This window comes from Antedon mediterranea, chromosome 10, assembly GCF_964355755.1.
Source record: "Antedon mediterranea chromosome 10, ecAntMedi1.1, whole genome shotgun sequence".
Classification (NCBI taxonomy): Eukaryota; Metazoa; Echinodermata; class Crinoidea; order Comatulida; family Antedonidae; genus Antedon; species Antedon mediterranea.
Genome location: NC_092679.1, coordinates 23,368,797 through 23,394,484, shown reverse-complemented (window position 1 = coordinate 23,394,484; position 25,688 = coordinate 23,368,797). Strand labels below are relative to the sequence as shown.

General features: G+C 34.4%; 2 protein-coding genes across 2 annotated transcripts; one reads left to right on the top strand and one right to left on the bottom strand.

Moving 5' to 3' along the window:
- Window positions 1–3: 3 nt before the first annotated feature.
- LOC140061328 (tRNA (32-2'-O)-methyltransferase regulator THADA-like) lies at window positions 4–19,214 on the bottom strand. The gene is made up of 28 exons (XM_072107837.1): window positions 19,084–19,214; window positions 15,256–15,436; window positions 14,962–15,067; window positions 14,419–14,813; window positions 13,873–13,999; window positions 13,339–13,472; window positions 12,674–13,000; window positions 11,950–12,272; window positions 11,225–11,420; window positions 10,521–11,007; window positions 10,061–10,124; window positions 9,688–9,909; window positions 9,214–9,404; window positions 8,536–8,885; window positions 8,159–8,296; window positions 7,561–7,776; window positions 7,089–7,332; window positions 6,483–6,723; window positions 5,994–6,236; window positions 5,480–5,708; window positions 4,650–5,083; window positions 4,322–4,486; window positions 3,972–4,110; window positions 1,866–1,981; window positions 1,475–1,559; window positions 1,086–1,212; window positions 583–743; window positions 4–143 (listed from the first exon to the last, which is right to left on the bottom strand). The coding sequence occupies exons 2-28, from the start codon at window positions 15,427–15,429 to the stop codon at window positions 51–53; spliced, it is 5,727 nt and encodes a 1,908-aa protein (XP_071963938.1). The 5' UTR covers window positions 15,430–15,436; window positions 19,084–19,214; the 3' UTR covers window positions 4–50.
- LOC140060805 (KATNB1-like protein 1) lies at window positions 18,553–24,931 on the top strand. The gene is made up of 6 exons (XM_072107154.1): window positions 18,553–18,606; window positions 19,624–19,739; window positions 20,747–20,896; window positions 21,118–21,494; window positions 21,888–21,981; window positions 22,344–24,931. Exons 2-6 carry the CDS (start codon window positions 19,632–19,634, stop codon window positions 22,371–22,373), a joined length of 759 nt encoding a protein of 252 aa, XP_071963255.1. The 5' UTR covers window positions 18,553–18,606; window positions 19,624–19,631; the 3' UTR covers window positions 22,374–24,931.
- The last annotated feature ends 757 nt before the right edge of the window (window positions 24,932–25,688 follow it).

Sequence of the window (25,688 nt, the reverse complement as noted above, 5' to 3'; positions counted from 1 at the left end):
AATATCAAATGTACCAGACTCTGTATTCATATTAAATGACATTATTTTTTTTACAAATTGTCTTCAATGTTGCTGGATTGTGTCTGTTCATGGTTTATGATTTCATTCATTTGGTCTTGAAGAAATGGATGAAGATTTTCAATCTGAAATACAAGAAGGAATTGGAAATTGTACTAAAAAAATATATTCTATACAATAATACTTCCACCTATATATTGACACAGTAACAATTCCTATCAATGGCTTTGTTCAATGCATTGATAGAAATAAATGTCACAAATTGAATTTCATGTCACAAAGGTTCTACTGTATCTAGCTGATTTCCCCCCCCCCCCCCACCCCTTTAGTTATTTATTCCATTTGTTTATGTATAAATGTTTATACAATACAGTTTAACATTTCTATTACAATCACAATAAACAATTTTATTCTAACTGAACCCATATCAAAATATTTATACTGTATAATCACCAACATTATAAATTCTCCTTGGTTAAATATATATATATATAGTAAGAAAGAATGGTGTTTGGGTTTTGTCTGGGGAGAACATATATATCAACTTTACAATATTATATTCACCTTGGTTAAATCTGTGATGGTTATGTAGAGTTGAGAGAAATCAAGAGCAGCATCACAAGTCAAGAGGCGATTAGCGCTCACCAGAAGGTCTACTTGTAGCAACTGACACATGATCAAAGAGTATGACTTAGATGATCCAGATATGTCAAAGAAACTTCCAACTGATAAGGAAAAAGACAATGATTAGTAAACGTGAATTATGTCCTTTTCACACTATTGTTACAATTGTATTTTTATTTTTATCTCCCCATGTGTTTACGCAACCGCGAACCTTGGAAGGAAGTATTTTCATTGTACAGGGGCGCTATTTTTTTGTATTGTATTTTATGTACTGTGATTTGTCAGTAAAATTGCAAAGCAAGTACAAATGCACAGTAAAAACTTGGAGCTTCACATCCACTACAAGAACCTGGTTACAACTTACAACAAGTTGTGGCTTTTTGCATATGTGAAAAAGGTATTATCGATTAAACAATTATGAGGAAGGTGAAAACAAGCCTTACACTTTGATGTTTTTGTGCTTAGTTGTTTATGCAGACGATTGATCTGATCTTTTGTCGTGGTTAGATTGCTCATCACCCAAGATCTCAAAGCTTCTGGATCTTCTTTTGCTAATGTTGTCACAGATACCTACAAGTATTTAAAGGCATTAATACTACTGTTACAAATATTTGTATTTCTATGTTCCTTTTGATGTATGATTTGTTTGTTTGACTAGTTCCCAGTTTGACTACTTTTTCAATTACAGAATTTTTTTGGCTTATGAAGTGGAACTGAGTCGTGAATTACAACTCTGGAACTAGGTCAGGATTGAACCCATGTTAACCACTAAGCTACAGCTCCACTATCTTACAACATTGATAACAGCCACATTGGACAAGCACTGACTTACCATAAGTTCTTTGTGTATAAATCTAGCGAGTTGAGCTGGTTCCCAATATATGTTAGCATCATCTTGCTCAAATAAATTAATATTTCTAAACCAAAAAAATAAAAGAAAATATGGTATTATGAAATTGACAAATTATTTATCAAAAAATGTCCAGGGTAATAATGATGTACAGCGTCATCACCTTAACTGGAGAAAACTTTGACAATTTCTCACTTATCTAGCATCTTAAACTCAATGAATACTACTAAAAATAATAATAATCCCAGTAGTGAACATTGCCATTTCAACCAATCATGTTCGTACCCAGAGAAGAACCTTACAAGTGGAAACAAATTCTCGCATCTAACAACTCAAACAAAACTAAAACGATATATTATAAAAATTATTTTACCCTGTTGATTGATTTTTAATGTTTATTTCGACAGAATTTCCAACTAATCTTGAATACAAATTGGAGAAACAAACATTTGACCATCTAAAACTTTGGCACATATATTTAATTATCATCTGAAATGGAAAAATAATAAATATTATCTGCACGGATTTTAGAATTAACTACCAAAATATAAATTTTCTCCCACACCACATGTGACACTGTATTAGCAAATTTGCCTATGCCATAATATATAAAGTACAAAGAATTGTGTGGTATATGGCTCTGTGGTCCAACAGTACTATTCCTGTCCTGTCACCAAAAGTCACAAGTTAGATAATGCCATAATATATAAAGTACAAGGAATTGGGAGGTATATGGCTCTGTGGTCTAACAGTACTATTCCTGTCCTGTCACCAAAAGTCACAAGTTAGATAATGCCATAATATATAAAGTACAAGGAATTGTGTGGTATATGGCTCTGTGGTCCAACAGTACTATTCCTGTCCTGTCACCAAAAGTCACAAGTTAGATAATGCCATAATATATAAAGTACAAGGAATTGGGAGGTATATGGCTCTGTAGTCTAACAGTACTATTCCTGTCCTTTCACCAAAAGTCACAAGTTAGATAATGCCATAATATATCAAGTACAAGGAATTGTGTGGTATATGGCTCTGTAGTCTAACAGTACTATTCCTGTCCTTTCACCAAAAGTCACAAGTTAGATAATGCCATAATATATAAAGTACAAGGAATTGTGTGGTATATGGCTCTGTGGTCCAACAGTACTATTCCTGTCCTGTCACCAAAAGTCACAAGTTAGATAATGCCATAATATATCAAGTACAAGGAATTGTGTGGTATATGGCTCTGTAGTCCAACAGTACTATTCCTGTCCTGTCACCAAAAGTCACAAGTTAGATAATGCCATAATATATAAAGTACAAGGAATTGGGAGGTATATGGCTCTGTGGTCCAACAGTACTATTCCTGTCCTCTCACCAAAAGTCACAAGTTAGATAATGCCATAATATATCAAGTACAAGGAATTGGGAGGTATATGGCTCTGTGGTCCAACAGTACTATTCCTGTCCTGTCACCAAAAGTCACAAGTTAGATAATGCCATAATATATAAAGTACAAGGAATTGGGAGGTATATGGCTCTGTGGTCCAACAGTACTATTCCTGTCCTGTCACCAAAAGTCACAAGTTAGATAATGCCATAATATATAAAGTACAAGGAATTGGGAGGTATATGGCTCTGTGGTCCAACAGTACTATTCCTGTCCTGTCACCAAAAGTCACAAGTTAGATAATGCCATAATACAGTATATAAAGTACAAGGAATTGGGAGGTATATGGCTCTGTGGTCCAACAGTACTATTCCTGTCCTGTCACCAAAAGTCACAAGTTAGATAATGCCATAATATATCAAGTACAAGGAATTGTGTGGTATATGGCTCTGTGATCTAACAGTACAATTCCTCTCCTGTCACCAAAAGTCACAAGTTAGATAATGCCATAATATATAAAGTACAAGGAATTGGGAGGTATATGGCTCTGTGGTCCAACAGTACTATTCCTGTCCTGTCACCAAAAGTCACAAGTTAGATAATGCCATAATATATAAAGTACAAGGAATTGTGTGGTATATGGCTCTGTGGTCCAACAGTACTATTCCTGTCCTGTCACCAAAAGTCACAAGTTAGATAATGCCATAATATATAAAGTACAAGGAATTGGGAGGTATATGGCTCTGTAGTCCAACAGTACTATTCCTGTCCTGTCACCAAAAGTCACAAGTTAGATAATGCCATAATATATAAAGTACAAGGAATTGGGAGGTATATGGCTCTGTGGTCCAACAGCACAATTCCTGTCCTGTCACCAAAAATTAAAAAGATAATTGTACACTTCTATTATATTTATATACTGTATTCATAATATAAAATCATATTCTAAAAAAAAATGTGTTCTGTGGTCTAACATCCTAATGCCTGCCTTGGAACCAATAGGTCACAGTTCAAATCCTGCTAGAACAATCTTTCATGGTACATATACTCTCTCCCTCTCCAATGTGTGACATCATGTTCCAATAGTTTCTATATTGTTTAACCTACCTGCAGAGCATTGCTGGGCTGGATCATCTCTAACTGTATATAAGTGATGTCATTTGAAAGGTTGCTCACAAATTGAGAAGCTTCACATCGGATCTCTGACGTCTCATCTTGTAGAAGATTAAGAGCTGCGCTAAATAAACTGGAAAGATTGGCAAAACTTAGAAGAAGATGGCAAAAAATTGACAAACATGTGTTCACATTCCAAGACATTGCTCTAAAAAACATATCATTGATAGCCTATAAGCACTGTGTTTTTTTAAAAAGGCACTAGTGTGAACAGTGTAAGTATTGACCACATGATTTCAGAGGCAATAAAGTACTGCTTCAGCACTATTTACATTGATACCTACCTCAACGCATGAACAACAATTTCTTCATTTTTCTGACTTTGAACTTCTTTCAGGATGATTGCACCAACAATTTTGAGGGAAGAGGCGACTGCAAAACGGCAAGTTTCAGGTGCGGTTACTTGACTGTTTGTAATCAAAAGTCTGCAGAAAGGTTGTAGGTCACATCTTAAGAAGAAAAGGAAAGTATACATTATTGTTAAATTCAATCTATGGCTAAAAAAAATGTCTATTTAATGTATGAAAAAGTTGATCAATAATATTTTTCATCTTATATTTCAAATTGGTCAAGGCTATTCAAGAATGACAAGAAATAATTGATAGGTTATACCTGAATGTGCATCCTTCACAAAGCATTCCCTTCACTATTACTGCTAGTGCTGGTATAGCTGCACAGCTTACACCAACACCTTTAACACCATTGGCCAATTCAAGCAGACTATCCCAATGCCTCGGCCAATCAACACACAGATTGTGACTAAATCTTACTGATATTTCCACAAAGAGTTTTAAAGTGTTCTCCAGTAAAGATGTCTCTTCTTTTAAAGAGTTAATCATGTTCAATATATCTGGGATCAATGGCACAAGAGACTGAATACTGGTTTGGCATCCTCTTTGAAGGTGCTTCAGAAGGAACAGCTGTGCTGGTAGTATTACATCTGGTGATCTCGATTTAAACATAGATTGTAAATTGTCTATAAATTGTGTTTGATTTAGTGATAGCAATGAGTTTACCATTGAATTAGATAGAACACAATCTGAAATCTAAAGAAATAAGATAAGATGTTTAAAAATAGGTTACCGTGGGCAACGTTTGGTGAAAGTTGGCATGAAGTGGGATAAAACCCTGTTGCTCTACAAGGGTCTTTTATTGACCTTTACAAAATGGAAAAATAAAAATGCTTTTATCTTGGTAACTGTTATGGTTCAATTCAATTCAATTTATTCCCAATTTTACAAAACAAACAATAACACATACATCAACATGCTAGACCCAGGGACTCCTACAGCAAGCTGAATCGCTTTTGATGGGACGTCGCAGCCAGCGGTAAAACAAGAAGAACCGTCTGCAAAGTACAATTCCAGTTTGTACTAAAGTTAAATTATAATTGAAATGGTGATAATTAGAATGTTTAATCAATGCCACTATTCAACACATACCTGGTGCGTTTCTTGGATTTGTATGTGACATTTGGCCATACTGCAAATGTCATCTGCTAGAACACTAGCATTAATATTTGTTTTATCTATCAAAGTCCAAGAGACAACTTTTGTTACAGTATCTACAAACACTGCTCTTGTCAGTGGACACTTGTTATCATTACGACCAATCCACTGAAATTCACAAAGCCGACGACAAGCAGTCTGTACCTCCAATGATGGCAATGGCCTGAAAATAAAGTTTTAAAAAAACCATACTTTTTAGAAATCAGAATTCAGGGTCTGTGTAGATTAATTTTTGTTTATATATTTATAAATCCAGATAGATAATAATAAGATAATTCATTCAAGTACAGAATAGTATAAATATAAATAAACAGAATGAAAGCTCACATGGTCCATCTTCCCTGAAACATTTCACCAGGAACACCTTATGAAAATCTAGGAAGGTAGTTTAATTATATACAGTACTCCTCACTCCCATTAATAGGGTTCTTTTAATTTACAACCTTACCCTTGGCAATTGTCCATGTATGCACTAAAAAGCTTCTGTATTTGCAACAGCTGACCATGTAGTTGATTCTGAGAAAAAAGTTCTTGACTTGATTGTGGCAACATGTTTATGATACAGACAGCTTGTAAGAGTATTCCGTCTTCTGCCACCAAGGGCACAAGACCTTCTGCTGCCAGAGATCTCACCTGGTATACTGGGCTTGATGATAATTGCATCACTGGCTGGACAAACTGTGCAAGGATACTGACAAAAAAATATATGTTGCACTTTGATTTTGTCACTAGTAGATGTTTAGGTGAGATTCCTTGGGTCCCAATGTTTCCTTTTAATATATGCCTATACTTTATTTGCTTAATGCTTGGGTTGAAGAGAAGGCTTTTATCCACCTAGGCTTATATGCTAATTCATAGATACTAAAGTACTAAAATATATATTATCCTAAGCTTTCAATTAACTTAATTAATTTGAAATGTGACAACCCCTAAATACCTAGTTTCTCCACTTTGTAATCCACAGCCTAGCTTTGATAAGATAATCAGAACTGGAAAGAGGCTAGGATGTAGACTATTATTTCCAGACTTTTGTTGGTCAATACATTTACATATCTCTTGCAGGAGGAAGCTCTGTAGTTCTGGGTAGTGTACGAAAAATTCATGTGCTGTCATGCAATTCAAGCGTGAATGCTCATCTTGGACGCGCTTCTGACCAAACATCCTGGCTACAAGCGAGCCTGAAATGGTAAATAGCAAAAGTTGTTGGCAATGGCATATACATCTTAAATTTTCGTATTCAAGGACTGTTTATAAAGTATGCTCACTTTAATATGGTAAACTTATAAGCAATAAGGAACGTGTGTGACTAAATAGTTAATGTGACTTGTAAAATTGTGTTTATCATAGAATTAACACTAATTTCAATTTTCAACCAACTACTGAAATTTGTAGACTCGTAATTTTTACACTCTTTTATTTCACAATATTATTAATATTATGAACTATTATTATTATTATCATTATATCCTGTATTAGTGTTGGATGCAAATCAAATTAAAAAAACATTATCGCAAATCACACAAGAAAAACAATTTCTGCTTACCAAAGAGTAACATAGATCCATTCCTTATTGAAAAATGTTTAGAGGCAAAACCATTGATGGCAATGATGGCAGACTTAGATGTGTACGGCATGACATCATCATTAATTGCAGCACTTCTGAACAACGCTTTAAGCATATTTAATGCATGACACTGAGGCAGGTCAATTTTAGGGTCATGTTCAACAGGCTCTGGTTCCTGTGCTATTTTTAGAAGTGATGTCATTGTGAAATGAAGAAGAGTTTTCTGAGGAGAAAAAAATATCAACAATTATTAGAGATAACTTTTTTCATAATTTTAGGAAGTAGGTCAGATATCTTTAACTTCTATATTTAGAAATGACTTTTATATTTAGGAACGACTTTATATTGAAGAAATAGGTCAGCCATCTTTAACTTAGACAATAATCTTATGGCCCAACTATCCTGTAGATAGAATTATCTAGGGCGCATATTTATTTGTGAGTATAGTTACCTCTCTGCCTCTTGGTTCACTGTTAATAACAGCTTCGACTAGTAATGGCAATCCTGCACTCTTTTTAGTAAAAGATGTTGTAGATCCTTCGTTTGTGATCAGATGAATCACATCCTCTACAAGTGTCCTTGGTATAGCTGCCAGCTCCTGTGAGGAACTTGACAATAAGGAGGCACACAACCTAGAAAACCCTATGTTGCAGCCTTCGATGGCACCCTAGAATTATGAAGTTAAAAAGATAGTTGCAAAGGGTTGTTCAGTACCTTGATTTAACTAGATTTGTAGCAGAGTAAGATGCACATAAACAGCAGTTAGGAATGTATTTTATTTCATACACATTCAACAGCAAATTAATGAATTACAGGATTACATTACTATATTGGGATTGTAAACTATAATTCTCATTTGAGGGTTATAGGGGTGTAGAAGTTTACAGTCAAGAGTTACACACCATGCACTACTGTAGGTCAGCATTGAACCCTGGAACTTGAGATTTGAAGGCAATCTTGTTAACCAGCACATTGTTATCAGATATTTAAACAAACAAAATAATGTAATGGTTGTTTTTTTAATTATTTTAATGTGTTTTCATACTCACCCTATGTCTGCATTTGGTCAAAATATTGACAAACATATCTATCATTGTGTGCAGATGTTTTCTAGTTAACAGTGCATCCTTACTTTCCACTGGTAAATAAGCAAATTGTGACAATTCAGCAAGCAATAAGCTAACTTCCTGGAAATAAAATGTAGTTTAAAGTTTGTTAAACCCTTGGAGGCACTGTTTGACATGAGTGCCACCGATATAAAGGTGTTATTGTTCCAATAAAGTTTATTATTATTATAATGGTCAGTCATATAAGAGCATTTTACACACTATCTTACAAAATCATACCAACAAAATGTTATGGTTTATATTCAATACATTCAATAGAAATAATAAATTATAAAAACAACTTTATATATACAATGTACCTTTAAATTCAACCAACAGCATGCCATGATCAGCTGATAGTCAGCAGACATTGCAGGACTGTCATCCCCACACAGAATGCCCACCTCAGCTTCACTTTCCATCTGACAATCCTTCATCTTCTCCACCAGATCATTAATGCCTTCACCCATATCAGCAAACGATGGCGACATCTGTGCGCCAATTTTTCCTCCGATTCCACCCAAAGCAGACATTGCTAAGGTGACAATGTTCGATGAGATGTCTATGAGATTGTTTATCAGAGATGACCAACCATCTCGGTCTAAAAGTATGACCTCACGAAGAACTGGCAAGTTAAGCATCAGACAATTGCGAATCGTCAGAAGTATACCTGTTTATAATATATACAATTGAACAGATGTGATGTATGTACTATTGGAAATACATATGTTTAAACCTAGGAGTAACCTTTAGTTTTAAACTGAGCAAGATAAATTACATAGTTTAAACCCAGGAGAATCCATTAGTTTTAGATCAAATTCTAGGTCAGAACACAATTGAAGGTGAACAAATAAAGTTTGAAGTTCGCCACCCTTTTTTCGAAGTTAATTTTATATAATCTTATTATACTGGCACAATAGAATCATATATCATTTTAATTTTATATAATCGCATATCTTATTATATATTATAACTGCAGTGAATTGTAAATATTTTACCATGCATTGGTGTCGTAAAAGACCCTTTTAAGATGTTTGTGGAGCAGCATTTCAGCTGGTGAGCCAGAATTCCTGTCAGTTGGGTGAGGAAGGACAGTGCTTCTTCTGGACCTCCGTTCATTAGCTCCACTTTGCTTGATTCAAAAGTTCCAACAAGATGGGATGTTGTACAGGTTCCTTCAAGAATATGCCTATAAGTAAAACAAATATGCATAGCATACTCTACTTGATGAACAAGCTTTCATTATTAAATAAATGTTATATTTAATTAAAGGAATAGATATATATAGACATGTACAGTAGATGTGTTTTTATTGTAGAAATATTTAATTTAAAAAAATAAAACATCTGTATCTAAATTATTATTATTAACCATTATTCAGTATTTATACAATTTTTTTATAAATTTCGACAGCATAACAAAATTAAAATAAACTTCAGTTTGTTAATTTTGTTCATTTTTAAAAACTATACCTTTGAAATACCAGCATAGAGAGTTTAGCACCAGCCTCACACTCTGGTGACTTAGGACTAGAAATTAACCGCAGGCCCTGAGAGACGACTCCATATCCATCGGCTTGGCTAGCCACTGCTTTTGGTAATGGCCATGGAAAGTGGGTAGAAAGTAATTTGTAGGCTAGATCACGAATATCATTAGATCCATCAAGAAGACACTCTAGAAATATTGAACAAGTTCTGAAAATAAAATAAACAGTTTTTTGCGGCAAGGCCAAAATTATTTTGAAATATATCTACATCACATTGCTATCATCAAACTATTTAAATCTCTGCCTATAGGAATAAGAAAATTATGTTGCAATACCACTAGTGTACTATCAAACCTTACCTTTCACATATAAAATTGCACATGCCTTGTTGCTGGGCCCACTTTATAAGATTGTTAGTGTTTTCTGGTGAAAAAATTATATTTATATAGTATTTTAAGTGAGTAATTCCATTTTCTTATTATATGGACACAACAATATACCATTAAACTATCCACTATGAAAGTACGATATGAACTTTTCACACCATTGGAGTTAGAATAAAGCAAACATATTCAGAGTCTGTAGTAATGTCAGTATACAATGCATCTTACAACGCTTAACTGTATTAATGGAAAACAGTTGAGTGTTTAGAGTATGATGCTGTAAATTAGAGTTATTATAACCAATCAGAAAATTTCTATACGCTATTAAAATTTGGTGTAATTGTCACAAGGTTGATACAAGAATAAAATAATTGTTAATATTTTTAGTAACAACATTGTTTGAGAATGATATTTTAAAACAATGATCATACAGTACCTGGAGTTTTACCCTTTCTTTTATTGCCCTGTCCTGACAACATTAATTCAAACATAATCTCAAGTAATCCTAACGCTGCTCTCTTTCTTTGATAGCATGCACCAGGAAATAGTGACTGCACCAGGTCTTTCAGGAGCCAATCAAGAAAGCCTATTCCAGACATCAAAATATGCTCAGATTCTTCAGTCTTGTCGTCTACTTCTGCCGTTACTTCGGGCTTTTTACGGGCAAGTATCTTGAGAGAAGACAAACAACTGTTCCGTATACGTGTGATGATCACCTTGATGTAAGCGCACATTTTTTGTCGGAAACTTGCGCCATCACAGTTCAGATTGAGAGGTAGAAATCGCTGAAGCATGTCAAGTTCAAACTGTTGGACCGGTTCAGCTTTTCGTGGCGAGTTGCAAATGAGAGCAAGAGCGTGCAGTCGAATATCATCATCAACATGGTACAATGCTGTTGATATTGATGCCATATTTGTCTCGGACTGTAAGAATACAATTTAGTTTTTTATAACTTTTTTTTAATTAATATTTACAACTACATAAAACGCAAAACCAATATATGCATTGACTAAAATGATTTTTAAGATAACTTTAACAAGAAATAAAAATTTTACAAACCACAAATACTGGGTACATAAAGTAGAAAAAGCAAATACTTATATAAAATATGGTAAAATTTATATAATTTGTTTGACTTACAATAATTTTGCAATCAACAATATCCGCATGCCTCGCTTGTGCCATCACCATGACAACGCCATGTAAACGCCGTTTTGATGACATTGATTGGGAATTCGGTATCAATTCCAAAGATGTCACTAGCGATTCATAAGCACCAGGAAAGCATTTTAGTATCCAAGGCAACCAGTATTGTGCTCCATGAAATCTTACTAGACTTTTAAATAAAGCAATATTTGATCATTATTGACACAGTTATTTTGATCTACACTATTTTGAATGAATTCTAAAAATATCAACTGTCAACTATCAACAATGACATAAAGCTAAAAGAAAAACCTGTGATTTTGTTCTTTCAAAATGATATCATAAATAATATTTATTATTATGTATTTGCAGTCATCAATAGAAAGTTTATTTAATATAACAACAAGTGCACAAAATAAAAGCACAAGAAAACATTCAACAATTATCTCGTAACGACTGGAAAAAAGGCTATCATATGATAACAAAAAACCTTGTGGAGTGGCTGCAGTGGAGTATGGTCTATCATGTAACATATTAACTGATAAATAATTTTAAAACCCATCTTGAAACACACTGGAAAACCCACAACCTAAAGTTTGAGCCATATAACCAAGATGTTCAAAGAGGGACTAACAAACCTTAACAGGTTTATAGTCTAAAGGTCAAGGTAAATCAAGGTAAATTAAACTGATCAGCTCAACAAAGTGTTATCCACTTACTCGGTCTCACTACAAATAACATCTGCTACGCATTCTCCCCAGATGTCCTTCCATTTGGCAGCAGCAACACTCTTCTCATCGCCAGCTAGGCCTAATAATTTTACCTCTTCCACCATGTTCTGTAGTAGCACCTTATGCAGATCAGACACAGCTGAAGCTAAGAAATTTGTTGCCAAGCCTCTGATCAGCTGCCTTGGGAGGGTTGGGTGCTTTGATAAAAGGTTCAGGGCTCCAACATAGGGTACAAGACTACATAGCAATGTGTACTTGCCTTTCACATGCCAGGAAACTTGAAGAAGATGGTTGGCTAGTGATTGGTACAACTTGAAACATAAAGTGAAACAAATATGAATTTTAGAAGGAAAAATAAATAATCAAAAATAAGAATAACCATTAAAACGTTTCCTTATATAATTTTACGCAAATTTCACCCCCACTGGGTTATACTCAGTAACATACAGTAATTGTGCGTTTATGTTTGTATGTAAAATATACATATAAATCCAAAGGCAAATTACTGAAAAAATGACAATGTTGCAGGTATCAGTGGCTGGATCTATATTAAGATACAAAATAAAATAAGCAAATAGCTAAATCAAAACGATTTGTAAAACAGCCAGGAAAAATTAGCAGAGCTTTCGTGCATAACTAGCACTTCATCAGTGTATATATAATTTGTTTGTCCTGAAAATCAAACTAAAAAAAGAACCGAGATGAGACTTACATCCGATGAACATATACCAAACAGGTGGTTTTCATTCTGATGGATTTCCAGCAATAGACCAAATATAGCTTTTACAAACGCAGGAACACCTGACAGAGGGTTTTGCCAATTCTCCCAGACTAGCTGTAGAGTAGTTTTGACAAATAAGGAGTCACTGTGAAAGTGTGTTTTCCTCTCCGGTGTAGATGTTACGTATTGTTGCATTGTGGCTATGGCACTATCAAACCAGTAAACAAGAAGTTGAAAAGCGTTATACAGTATCGAATGGTTTGAACTTCGGCAGATCGATACGACTTCACAGAATAGACTGTGTAATAAAATTGAATCCTAAAAGAATAAATGTCAATAAGCATGTTAAAATTTTCTCTTGATATTTAAAAGCAATATGTGGAACTCAAGTTAAATAAATAACACAATAAATGAAGGCAACTGTGTGGAGTACTTGGCAATATCAGGGAAAACTATATTCAGAAAGACAGGGCTCACTACTTGATATTTCGACCCAAACAGAGGGCGTGCTATTTAATATTTTAGCTGATATGATAGAGGCCAGTCAGATTTTAATATAATAAGCTTTTGTGATGTTACCAATATATCAATCACCAAACGGCTCCCATTCGTCTGTACAAAATGGAAAATCTAATCATACCATAGAGGTATTTTACCTTGCTTTTGTTAGTTGAAAGTAACAATCTTGGCTTACAGCACGTCAGGATTCCTCGAAAGAGCGAAATTTTTGAATACGGTCCATGTGTCTGGTCATGTGACAACCCTTTTATTTCTATATTTCCAATTTTAACTAAAAATAATAAAAATTATAAAAAACTATTTAAAAGAAATTCATATTATATTCTTTTTAATGATTATTTATCCTATAACAACACAAGTGTATCCTTGCCTTTTGATTGGTAGATTACATACTACATGTTGTGCATTCATTTGGATTCATTCTCATGATTTCGGAGTACATTTGCGCATTCAAAAACCAGCCGGCAGAGTGCGCCACCTACAACAACAACTCTACTGAGGTCAAATTCCAAGCACTATTTCTTATCAATATTCAAAGTACCAAATGAATTTTACAAAACAACTAAATCAATTATATTCATGAAATGGAGAGAATATTTTCAATTGTTGAAGGATTGATAGATCTATTCAACTCATGAATAAAGATTCATTATTTGTATAACATTGATTACCTGCGTCAACATCAAGATCATGAGACAATAGCTGAACAAGATTCCGAGCTTGGTCTACAGTTGGAACTGTGTTGAGCAACATAGCTAATGCACTTCCAGCAATCAGGTTACAATCCTTACTGTAACCCTGTCAAATATATGCAAAAAAAAAATTATGTATTATTAATCGTCCTCAGAAGATTATTAGGCTGTCTGTAGATCCATGGTAGCTACAATGCAGCGCCAACCATGATCAGCCATCAAGGGGACAATCTTTTTGAGCAATATACAAAGTTCTTTATCATTTACATTGTATGTATGTACATGAACCCAATGGTTATATGTTAGAAACAATCATTGATTTCCTTGATGTTAAGTAGTAGTAGTATAGTATTCTTGTAGTTAGCATTAGCCCTTCTACCTCATGGAAAAGTGATATATATAAATGGTGATAATAAACACGCTCTACTGCACTGACATCAAATTTCCCCCTGCGTTATGCCACTGTTCATGTGGTATGCTGTATTGTTAGTTTGTGGTTCTTTTTCGTTTAAAAATATTTCTTACCTGACTTAAGACAGCTTGTAGGTTGTTAACAAGCTTTGAAGCTAGAGAGTGACCAGCTGGTGATGTTTCCCACAAGAGAACTGCAACGGCCTCTTGCAAGTACTGGAATGTTAGTAGGCAAACTTTAACACACGTATAGCACAAGTCCATTTTATCCATCGTTGACCTGCTAAAAGCGACATCTTCTGAATTAACACCTCCTGTATTGTGCAAGTTTGTTGATTCTGGCATCGGTTCTTTCTCTTTGCTGGGAGACATGTGTATTTGATCATGCGTTTGGGAGTTAAAATGTTTTGATATACCGACCAAGGTTTGGTTGATGTGGCTGATAAGTGGTAGAATGTCTTGATTGACTGCTTCTCGAAACAGCTTGTTTTCTTCAAGGCCATGACAAACTGTAGAAAAACACATAAATTACAAATAATGACCTTGTTAGGAATATCACTACCATATTTGGGCACATCACACTTTTTTATAAAACTAGTTTGATAGTGTAGACAGAGCTTTACAGGTTTGGTTGGTTAACTTTATAAAACCACCTACCTTTAGTTAAGTGCTGACCGTCAGAATTGATTAAAAGCTTATTTAAATGACTCTGCATTGAATCCATCAGCTCGGAGTGCCATGAACGACTTGCAAGTTGTACAACCTTAAAAAGAAACAAACAAGTCTAGCTGGCCTACTAAATGCATGTATAATGTGTGTATAATCAGATTTTTTACTTTTGATTTAATTTTTATGTAAATTTAATGTAAATTCTCTCTTTTTTACAATTTTTATTATAAATTAATACTGTTACTGAGAAATACATGTTAATAAAAACTAAAGCAGCGATACCTTTGCTGCCTTCCGTGAGTCTGCCTTGTTCCCAAGTGAACAAATATATGCGTAGCTTATAGCTTCAATCAGTGTCCGTCTGTACTCATAATTGTCTTCGTTCTTAGAACCGCTGTTAATCGATAACATACATTGTAAAAGGTCATCTATCTTCTTTCCTGTTGAGTTGTCCATAACATTTCTGAACAAATTGAATTTAAATTTTTATTTCTTTTTATATTTTGAACCTACCACTACCACAGAGACAGTGCTTCTATATGGAAGAATGATAGTTGTTGGGAGCTGGCGCTAGTACCGGTAGTAGACCAATCTCTTAGTTATTCTTAGCGTTTTGATTTCATGATCATTCGGGAAATTACTCACAGACAGTACTCAACACATATTGCACTTTTGATGTTGCACATTATTTTGTTGTGTTCAAATTGTGCAGTTTGTTTTCAGAGCAATTTTTAAAATAGCGGTCTTTCCTTGTACAATTTGAAATTTGTGCAAGGATTTCCTTCTTCGCATATTAGGTACGTGTATAGGCCTAGTATTTGGTTGTTAACTCAAAGTCTAGGTTATAAACACGATAATAGCTGGGCCTTGGCTAGGCCTAGACTAGTAGTAGTTTTAGCCTACCTAGTCAGGGCCGTAACCAGGTTTGACGGCGGGGTGGATCGTTAAGTTGTTTAGTGGAACCCAGGGGCGGATCCAGGATATTGAAATAGGGGTGGCGTAGCTTTGCGAGCGAAGCGAGCAAACATTGGCTGGGGGCCAGGGGGCCGCCAAGGGATCCAGGGGCCGACGGCCCCTGGAAATTTTGGCGTTCTAGCGCATTGTAAGTCGTTTAAAACGATTTACAAACATCTCATAATGTCATTTACCAAACACTCTAAAGCTCGCAAATTACGACATGTGGAATATGCAGCTGATACTTACCTAGGGTACCAAAAGCAAGCTAACAACTTGCCTGTTCTTTTAATACCTAGGCCGGTATTATTTTTTTACACGCGCGCCGGGTCGATCGCGGTCACTATACTTCGCATGCAGCTATAGTAAAATGACGTCACGTTAAAGCGGGTCGTCACAGAGTCTCATGAATATTAATGAAGCAAACTTGCTGAGAGTGTTTTCACCACGCAACACATGCGACGCGAGATTTATCGAAACTCCGAGCCATCGACTGACGGTCATGTTTTTGACAATTAAAATCACGGCATATTCAATTCAACGACCTGGTTTAAACGATCGTTTAAAAATTAGCGGTCCAGCTCGATTACATTATATTTAGTGATTTTGAAAAAAACAAAACACCTCTTTTGTCATGATGTCATCGCGATGTGTTTTATGAGAATCATCGACGGGAAAGCAAATAAAACAACAAGGGTCATGAAATGCTGCAGCATTGTTAATATTTTAATAGTAATACGTTTTAATAAAATTTAGCCCTAACGGGATAATTTTCATAGGCACTATACAGTCCTAGCCTTTGTTTTTATTGTACTTTATAAGGACGGCATTCTCTTGCCGACCGAAATTAGGCTAGATCCCTCCTCCTTTCAAGCCTCCTAGCAACAACATGGTTCATTAGGGATCGTATCATTGAGACTTTAACAGGCATATTCACCATCATGTGGTGGTGTTTAGGTAAAAACCATGGAATTAAGATGATCCCTGAATTCACTCAACCATTGCATCTTGCACTTGCGTTGTGAGCTGCATGCTTTCTCTATCAAGCAGCTGGCTGGACACGTCACACGCACGCGGAGACCTGTGTAGGGGAATACCCTGTTATGTCAACCAAACAACAACTATGCTCTGTGTACAGCTCGCTAGCTCCAGAACCACGATGTTCAGCAGTTATCAAATAGAACTTATCATGTAAATTTTAGTGTTAGGTTTTTATATTTTAGTTAAAATATATATATATATATATTAATTAAATTTATTAAGGCTTGACTAGGCCTGTAGTGAACAATCGTCGTGTTGTGTTAGTATGCCCAGCAAAAAAAAAGTGGGAGGCCAAGCGGAACTCGCTGTTCAGCGGGGGGATCTTACGATCCCCCCGATCCCCCCCTGGTTACGGGCCTGCTAGTAGAGGCTACACTGTACTGTGTTATGCGCGATTTGAACGATTTGCGCAATTTGAAATTGCGCAAAAAAATCCTTGCGCAATTTGAAATAGCGCAAAGAATTCTTGCGCAATTTAAATTTGCGCAAGGATTTTTTTGCGCAATTTCAAATTGCGCAATCAACTTGCGCAATTTCAAATTGCGCAAGAAAATCTTTGCGCAATTTTAAATTGCGCTGCACAATTTGTAAATTGCGCAAGATAGTTCTTGCGCAATATGACACCTTTGCGCAATTTGAAAACGAACTACAATCGGTATTATAATAATTTATTGGAAACTAAATAACTCAAAATAAAACATAATAAATGCGAAGATAACATGTGTATAATAAATACATAACATTTATTATTACAATTAAATAATATTATCACTGTAACTTGAAATAAATCAAAATAAATGTAAAAATTAAGTTTTTAATATTAGTTTAAGCTAGGCCATGTAACCTAGTCAGTATCAGTAGTCCAGACCCTAGCTAGGCTAGAGTAGTATAGCCGGCCGCCCGCGCCGCGCCCGCCTGGTGGAACACCACCGCTTCGTTTTCCTTCGTCGGTTCTTCGACGGTATGCTAACTTATAACAATATTTGCACTACTAAAATAAGGAAATGCGATATTTATCTTTAATTTTGAATCATTCTTAGAAATTACTATATAAATATGGGTGTGCATGATTTCACAATCTGTCGAAAAACCTTGCGCAGTTTGCAGATTACTTGCGCAATTTAATACGTTGCTTGCGCAATTTGAAACACATGTTTCAATTCAAATTGCGCAAGGATTTTTTTTGCGCAATTTCAAATTGCGCAAATCGTTCAAATCGCGCATAACATACTGTACCCTAGGTGGTAGTGGTGTGGGATTCCCGTGGTGTGTGTGGCCTGGCCCTAGCTAGAGCCTAGCCTATGCCTACTTATAGGCCTTTTTCTAGGCCTAGTATTAATAATAGGCCTAAACCTATATATTCTTAAAGTCTTACTAATTTAATTATACTGGCCAGCTTGATAAATTTCAATATCACAACACCCTGACACGCACTCTTTATTGCTGGAAATTGGACTTCGAGATCGCACGTTTTTTGGTGTTTTTTTAAAAAGAAAAACGCCCTCTATTTGACTTCAATTACTTAAATAAAACTTGGTAGCCAATCACATTGTCGTATTTTTAAATACAGATTAGTAGAAAAACAGAGAGAAGCGCCTTCACAACAACAACACAAACATTTTGTTGGTGTTGATCAAAGTAAGTAATTGTATGTACTTGTATATCAGTACAAGTTGTACTGATAATGATATAGCCTACATATGTCACACACAGCAGCTAAATAAGCCCCACAAGGATTTTATAAGCTAGGTATAATAGAATAGAATAGGTAGGCTAGCTAGGCCAGAGGCCTACTACTACTAGGCCTAGGCCTAGGCCTAGTTAGCCTACCCTATAATACTAGCCCTACTCTCCCTAGCTAGGTAGGCTAGCCTATCCCAGTACTAGGCCTAGATAGGGAGAGAGTAGAGAGGCTCTCTTTCTAGACTAGCCTAGGTAGGCAGGTCCTACTACTAGCTAGAGGCTAGGCCTAGCCCTACTAGGGATTCTTATGTATAATAATGCCTGGCCTAAGGCTAGGCTAGGCCATTATTATATGTAAGAATAGATTTTACTGAGTTGAAAACTGTGCTAGCCTATATATATGCGCAAACCGAGGTATGAATTTTTAATCACCTTGTCCTCCGAAAATATGCTCACCACGCTATGCTAGGCTTTTATATGATGATATGAATGTTATTTCTGTTGTTGGATACGCTTCCCTGCACAGCATTGTTTGTCGTTGATTGAAGATCTTCCGTATCATGAAAAAGTTCTGTAGTGTATATGAATTGAGAAAAAAATGTACAGTATAATGAATGTACATAATTATTATAAAAATGTTAACCGACCAATTAGAACTAGGCCTAGGTTGACGACTTTTGTTTCCTATCACTCGCAAATTGTGAGTGTAGAGAATGAGTGTCAACATAACTCCATGCGGCAACCTAATTAATCAGAAAAGATTAAATATGTATTATTAAAAATATTATTAATACTAAAAGCTTACGCTACATATTTACAGTTACTGTATTTATATTTAACACATACAAAATTTACTCTATATCTTTTAATAATTCTTCTCATCTTGTCAAGTAAGACAAGTTTGTTTCTATGTTTCACATGTATGGGATTTCATTTATCTAGGCCTACTTAATGTCTGTTATTTTCTAGCAGCAAGAAGAATGGCAGACCCAAATGCAAAGGATAGGAAAACAAATGAGCAGCATGGTTTTATAAAGTGGGACATGAAGAAGAAAAAATATGTCATGGCAGATCCACAAGAGGACGAGGTAAATATAATTGACCTGGCCGCCAGGACAACTACACAAATAAATCTAATGCTTTACTATTAAGGGAATTTGTCTGGTTAGTAATTAAATCCTATGTATGGAAGTTACCTTAAAAAACTTCTTTTAAAGGGATAATTGGTCAAGCGATCCACTTCCAAAATGATTTTTGTGATTATAACTTAATCTGCTAGTATAACAGTGGTGCTATAATTTTATTATAATGTTGTGTGGGAGCTAAATATGACTAAATAAGGCATAATATCAGGTTTGGCAGCCAGTCTTGTATTGTTTAAAATCAGTTCCAATCTTCAATTGTTGTATTACAGAGTATAGAGTGCTGCAGATGCTCTACAGAGATAAGCAATTGTGTATGCTATTATAGTGAAAAGCACTAACAAGCTTATACCACAGTTGTAAACACCATTGTGTTAACAATGTTTCTAACAATAAGTTAATTTATTTAGTGTTACAAATGCCATCGAAAGACACAATGAATGATGTACAAAGGTTGTTTCTGAATAGTGAATGTTGAATGTACATCCCAGGGTGATGGGGAAATGTCCTTCACATTTTTTTTTATTTTTTAGCCTCCCTTGAAATCCCATTTAATAATTTGATGTAAAGCAGCAAAATTATACTAGTTTTAATCCCAATATAGAATTTTTAGCATCTAAAAAATAAATATGATGGAATTTATCAAGTGACTGTTATGTTATAATTTTGGCAATAAAAGTACTATGGCTAATTATTCCTACTAATTTACTATTTTTTTATATTATTTTGTTATAATATAATGCTTAAATATTATAATAATGTTCTATGAAATGTAAGGCATCATGTCAAAATTTGGCAGTAAAGTAACTTAGGTGTATGAAGACATTCATTGCAATAAACAGTAGGATTACCAAAACAAGCTAACTCATGGTGCCTTGGTATGCTGCTGATACCTTTTTTGTAACTTCTTGGCCTATAATTCTAAAAGCAATATTGTGTTTTTGTTTTTTTAGATACTACGTCAACAACAACCTCAACAACATAAAGTTAAACAGAAAGAGAATGCAGAGCGACCAGAATGGAATAACGACTTCTCACCTGAAAGCCAACCACCTGTAAACGATTCTGATTTACCGGATGGCAATGTAGACGATGTTACGCAGGTAACTCATGCGCTATATTGACATTGAAACGGAACTCAAAAAATGTAGACATAAGCTTAGTTTCTTTCAGTTTCCCATGTTCTTTTTTCGGCAACTACAAAATTTAATCGTGTCACATCTTTTTCGGGTTTTTTTTTCTCACCAAAACCAGTGTACATTACATCAAACAGCTCTTACATAGTGGACTACTGCATTATAATGTTTGTACTAAATTTCCATAGATAACTTCTGGACATAAAAAAATGACAGTAATACTAGGCAACCGTTTGATACAAGCAAAGGCTGCGCACACATTTTGGCGGAAGAGTCCAAACAGTCTGATCTCTTATCTTATACGCACAAATGATGATGCCACCACCGTTGATGTACTGCCGTTCTTAAGCTCCGGCATCAAGAATAAGACGGAAAAAGGCAAGCAGGTTACGATGGGTGCTTGTTTGGATTTTCTCCCGGTGCTTCAGAGAATTCTTGACAGTAAATACGAGGATTATATCGTTGCCAGTCTGGACATGATCTTAGGAATCTTAAGGAATTGGTGGCAGGAACTGGTAGCATTGGGTGAGAACCCACTGAATAGCAGAGGTCTTCAATGCAGTAGGTATGTATCACCTTTCCTCAGTATGTTCTTAACTCTAACTACTCTACTAAAGACATTGCATTGTACAGTACTGCAAACATGTCATAGCTTCTCAACACTGTTCTTCAGAAGCAGTGTTTTCCAGCAAGATTTGCAGTACTAAATTTGCTCCAACCGGTATTAAATATTTTGTAAAAAAGTTATACATAAGATAAACACTATCTAGTAAGTTGTAGGATTGTGTAAATATGGTGTAAGAAAGTTAAACCATGATAAATACTATCTAGTAAGTTGTTGCGTGGGCCTAGCCATTAAAAACATAGACAAAGTACAATATTATTTTAACTCTCACAAGGTATTCAGTATAGCTGAAAGTCATGTTTTACACCAAGCTGAATTTCATTCATTTTTCAGGAGTACATCAGGTATATACACTTCAATAGTTTCTATGACAGATGATATAAACAAGCTAAGAAAAAGAGATGGCAAAATAGGAAGCAAAGCAAAGGTACTTTACAACAAATAATTTACCAGGCTTGCCCTTCCATTGTATTTAAACAAGTCAATTATTAGTCATTCATCATCAGCAACTGTATTGTGTCTGCTACTGCCAACCTTCATCCAACATGGGATACTGTATCGCCTCTCCTGACACTATACAGTAGCCTGCTTTCCAAAGCTAATCGTTGATAATAATTGACTGTTTAACTGTTTAGTGTCACTAGACATGATACTTTTGGCTGTTTATTGTCACTAGACATGATACTTTGTAATAATTGGCTGAGAAATATGACATTGCAATATTTTTTATTATTGTACTACTCAATTTATTATTATTCCATTAATTTATTAAAGTTGTTATTTGTTTAGGTTATTGGTGATTTACTTCAGAAGCTATGAAGAATGAAATGTCAATTGTCTTTCAAAATCCGTCCAATCAACGTCCTGCTTTAAAATGATCACTAAACATTTTTCGTTAAGAAAATAATAATAATTTATATTTCACTAAATGAAAACATTTTTGTAATTTATTTGTAAATTTGCTTGCTTGTGGTAATCCTGTTTTTCACACTTTATAGTTCTTTTAATATTTATGATGTGTGGAAAATAAAACATAAAGAATACGTATTACTCAATACTCAATCCAAGAAGAATGGAAGAGGTCAATTATAACTGGACTTACCAGATTGACCAACATTTATACCATAATTAATATTTTCACAAAAATTCATCTAAACAAATCCATATCCCTTCAGATAATGATAGTTAAAGACCCCTTCCCTGCAATTTTGGACGTTTTTTGGAAAATAATACATATATATCACTTTAAAAACATTAAACCATGTCATTTCTTGTCTTAAATGTACGTTTTATGGTAAATTATGATAAAAAGTGAGAAACAATGCACTACCTAAGTAGCTCGCGGCGATCGACCTCTCGTGGACGGTCTTAGGCCTAGCCTAGCTAAGCTTAGTTTTGTAGGCCTAGCTGGTAAACCTCGGTAACGTACGAACATCGTACGCGAGCTATATACCTAGCCTGACGTTGTATAGTTGCTGCATTAATTGTCTTTCTATTTTTGCCAGACTCCGTTGATACAAATTGGGGAAAACCCGGTATTTTCGCTGAAAAGTTAGGAGTCTTCCATTTGTTTTGGCCTCACGATCGATCGAAAAGTGGGCGAATTACAGGTGAAAAACAAAAATATCAATCCGCGCGCAATGCATTTTGGGATTTATAGCGGGCCGCTATAATTATTAGAATCGACTTATTTTTCACATTTTTAACCGTTTAAAGACGAAAAAAGTTATCGCAATAGGACCATATAGTATTATTTTTACATTAAATATAGTTTGTGATCTTAAATTAGATCTAAAAAACGTAGGGAATGGGGCTTTAACTTTGATAAAATTTGTCCATAATTTTCTGGGAAAAACATTTTTTACCAAATTTCCTGAGATTTCTTATTTGTATTTTTAACTGTCTCTTAATTGAATTTGAATAAGGAACTAGATACTAACTTCATACATTCTTTACATAAAACCAGAAAATGTTATGATTCTCGTCAAGAACATGTCGGGAAACATGAAACAAGAAGCCCAATGTTTTATGGCGATTTACCTATACATTGTAATTATCCCTTTAATTGAATTTGAATACAAAATATTAGCTTCTGTACATAAAGCCAAGGGAAATACATTACATTGTTGACAAACACAGTTCACTATGGTTATTGAGTAGCTTTACATAAATGTATTATTAAATCGATTTGTGCTAATATCGGGATGTGTTTCCGCATAAATTAACTGATAAAGTTTCAGTTGAACTGATAATTATCTTAGTTGTATCATCATATAATTATATGAGATGGTGTTTTAACATTCGACCTGGAAGACAAATTGTTGCGTTGTTATTGGTAACGATTAATCATGTGCACTTTATCTGTTATCAATTAATAATTTGTGTTATGGATGCGGAAACACAGTCATAGTTGTTTTATTCATTTAATTATATTTTTTATATTAATGTTTATTGTGATTATGATAATAAAATATATTTATCACCTTGATGTTTTAAAAACATTCTAATTTTTAAATAATGTAAAAATATGAAGAGCTTCTTTGCATTGACATAACAGGACATTCCTAATCTTATAATAAATCTATAATAAGATAAAAGTATGTTATAATATTGTTTGAAGGTTTGCAAAATCAATATGTTGATATAAAGTTTGGAGTACACGACGTTTCGCAACGTAACGATCACTATACTTTATTTGCCTCCAGGTTCATTCACGCTATTGATCGAACTACATACGTGTTGTACTGCAAACTTGTCATCTTATACTATTCTATTGCTGTATGTACTACAGATCCCATATAATAGCTGTAAACTAAAGCTCTGTCTACACTATCAAACTTTATGTGACAAAGAAAGTGTGATGTGCCCAGATATGGACATGATGATGTCATAGCACTACCATATTTGGTCATAGCACTACCATATTTGGTCATATCACTACCATATTTGGGCACATTTTGCTAAGGTTAATATACGTAAGTGTGATTGGTGGATATTGCTGTTGGTTATCTTTTTAATTGGAGGATGGAGTGGTGACGTAGTAGGTTGTAAATTTGAAATTTTAACCTAATAACTGTTGAATTATGTACCTGCAAACGATGGTAATAATTGGGGCAATATAATAATGATTAAATCCAGTTTGATTCCGTCCGAATTATACTTACTTTATGTGTGTTTGTCTTGTATGGGTTTGTCCCACTTTTATTACGACACTACGGTATGTTATAACTAAATAAGATGTATTGTCCCCAAAACAACATTATAAATAGAAATTAATTAAATCGGACTTTAATTTGTAGTTTTAATAAAGTTAATCACTTCCGTAGGGAACAAAAAAAAAGAAAGAAAAAGTTTTCACATATAATAATAAATGACAAAAAGAATTATTTTTTCACCTGGAACTACAAAATACGGTATTTTTTTTATTTATTTTTTTTTTTGAGCGCCATTTCCGCTGCCAAAAAAATACCGTATATATACGGTATTCAAAAAATACCGTATTAAGTACGGTATTTATTTATATTTCATTTGTATGTTACATGTTAAAGTATTATAAATACAGCTCTGTCTACCTATCAGAAAAAAGTGTGATGTGCCCAAATATGGTAGTGATATACTGTACTCAAATATGTTTACATCACATTTTTTGTCGCATAAAGTTTGATAGTGTAAACAGAGCTTTATAAATAAAGGTGCTTATACATAGGGGCCTACTCGACATCAACCTTCATTTGCCTTTAATTTTAAAGATATAATTAATTAAAATATATACATAACAACATGGTAATAAAAAGACAATAAACATCGTACATATACAATGGTCATTGTTCTTGTTCGTGTTCGGTAGAAAGGCTATAAACTGAGGGAAGAATATAAAATATCCTTCCTTTTCACCAAGACAAAAATGGATGATATTAATAAGAAAAACACAAAAGTTTGAAAACAAGATAATTAGAATGATAACATGGAATTATATTAGTAAGGATAGTTTTGGTAATTTATGGACGTATTATAGTTTTTTAATTTCTAATCTAACTTTATTAATTGATTTTTTAATATCGTTCTTTTTTGTCAGAGTGGCAGTTAGTTGCAGTTAAGTGCGGAAAAGCTTCATATTTTGTGGGGCTTAATTAA

Excerpts from the sequence above, each read along its gene's own strand:
- LOC140061328 (XM_072107837.1), bottom strand. The coding sequence starts at position 15,429 with ATGGACAACTCAACAGGAAAGAAGATAGATGACCTTTTACAATGTATG. Across the intron at positions 14,814-14,961 it reads CGGTCAGCACTTAACTAAAG|TTTGTCATGGCCTTGAAGAA; the intron begins GTAGGTGGTTTT and ends GTTTTTCTACAG. Across the intron at positions 14,000-14,418 it reads TACAAGCTGTCTTAAGTCAG|GGTTACAGTAAGGATTGTAA; the intron begins GTAAGAAATATT and ends TATATTTGACAG.
- LOC140060805 (XM_072107154.1), top strand. The coding sequence starts at position 19,632 with ATGGCAGACCCAAATGCAAAGGATAGGAAAACAAATGAGCAGCATGGT. Across the intron at positions 19,740-20,746 it reads CAGATCCACAAGAGGACGAG|ATACTACGTCAACAACAACC; the intron begins GTAAATATAATT and ends TTGTTTTTTTAG. Across the intron at positions 20,897-21,117 it reads ATGTAGACGATGTTACGCAG|ATAACTTCTGGACATAAAAA; the intron begins GTAACTCATGCG and ends AAATTTCCATAG.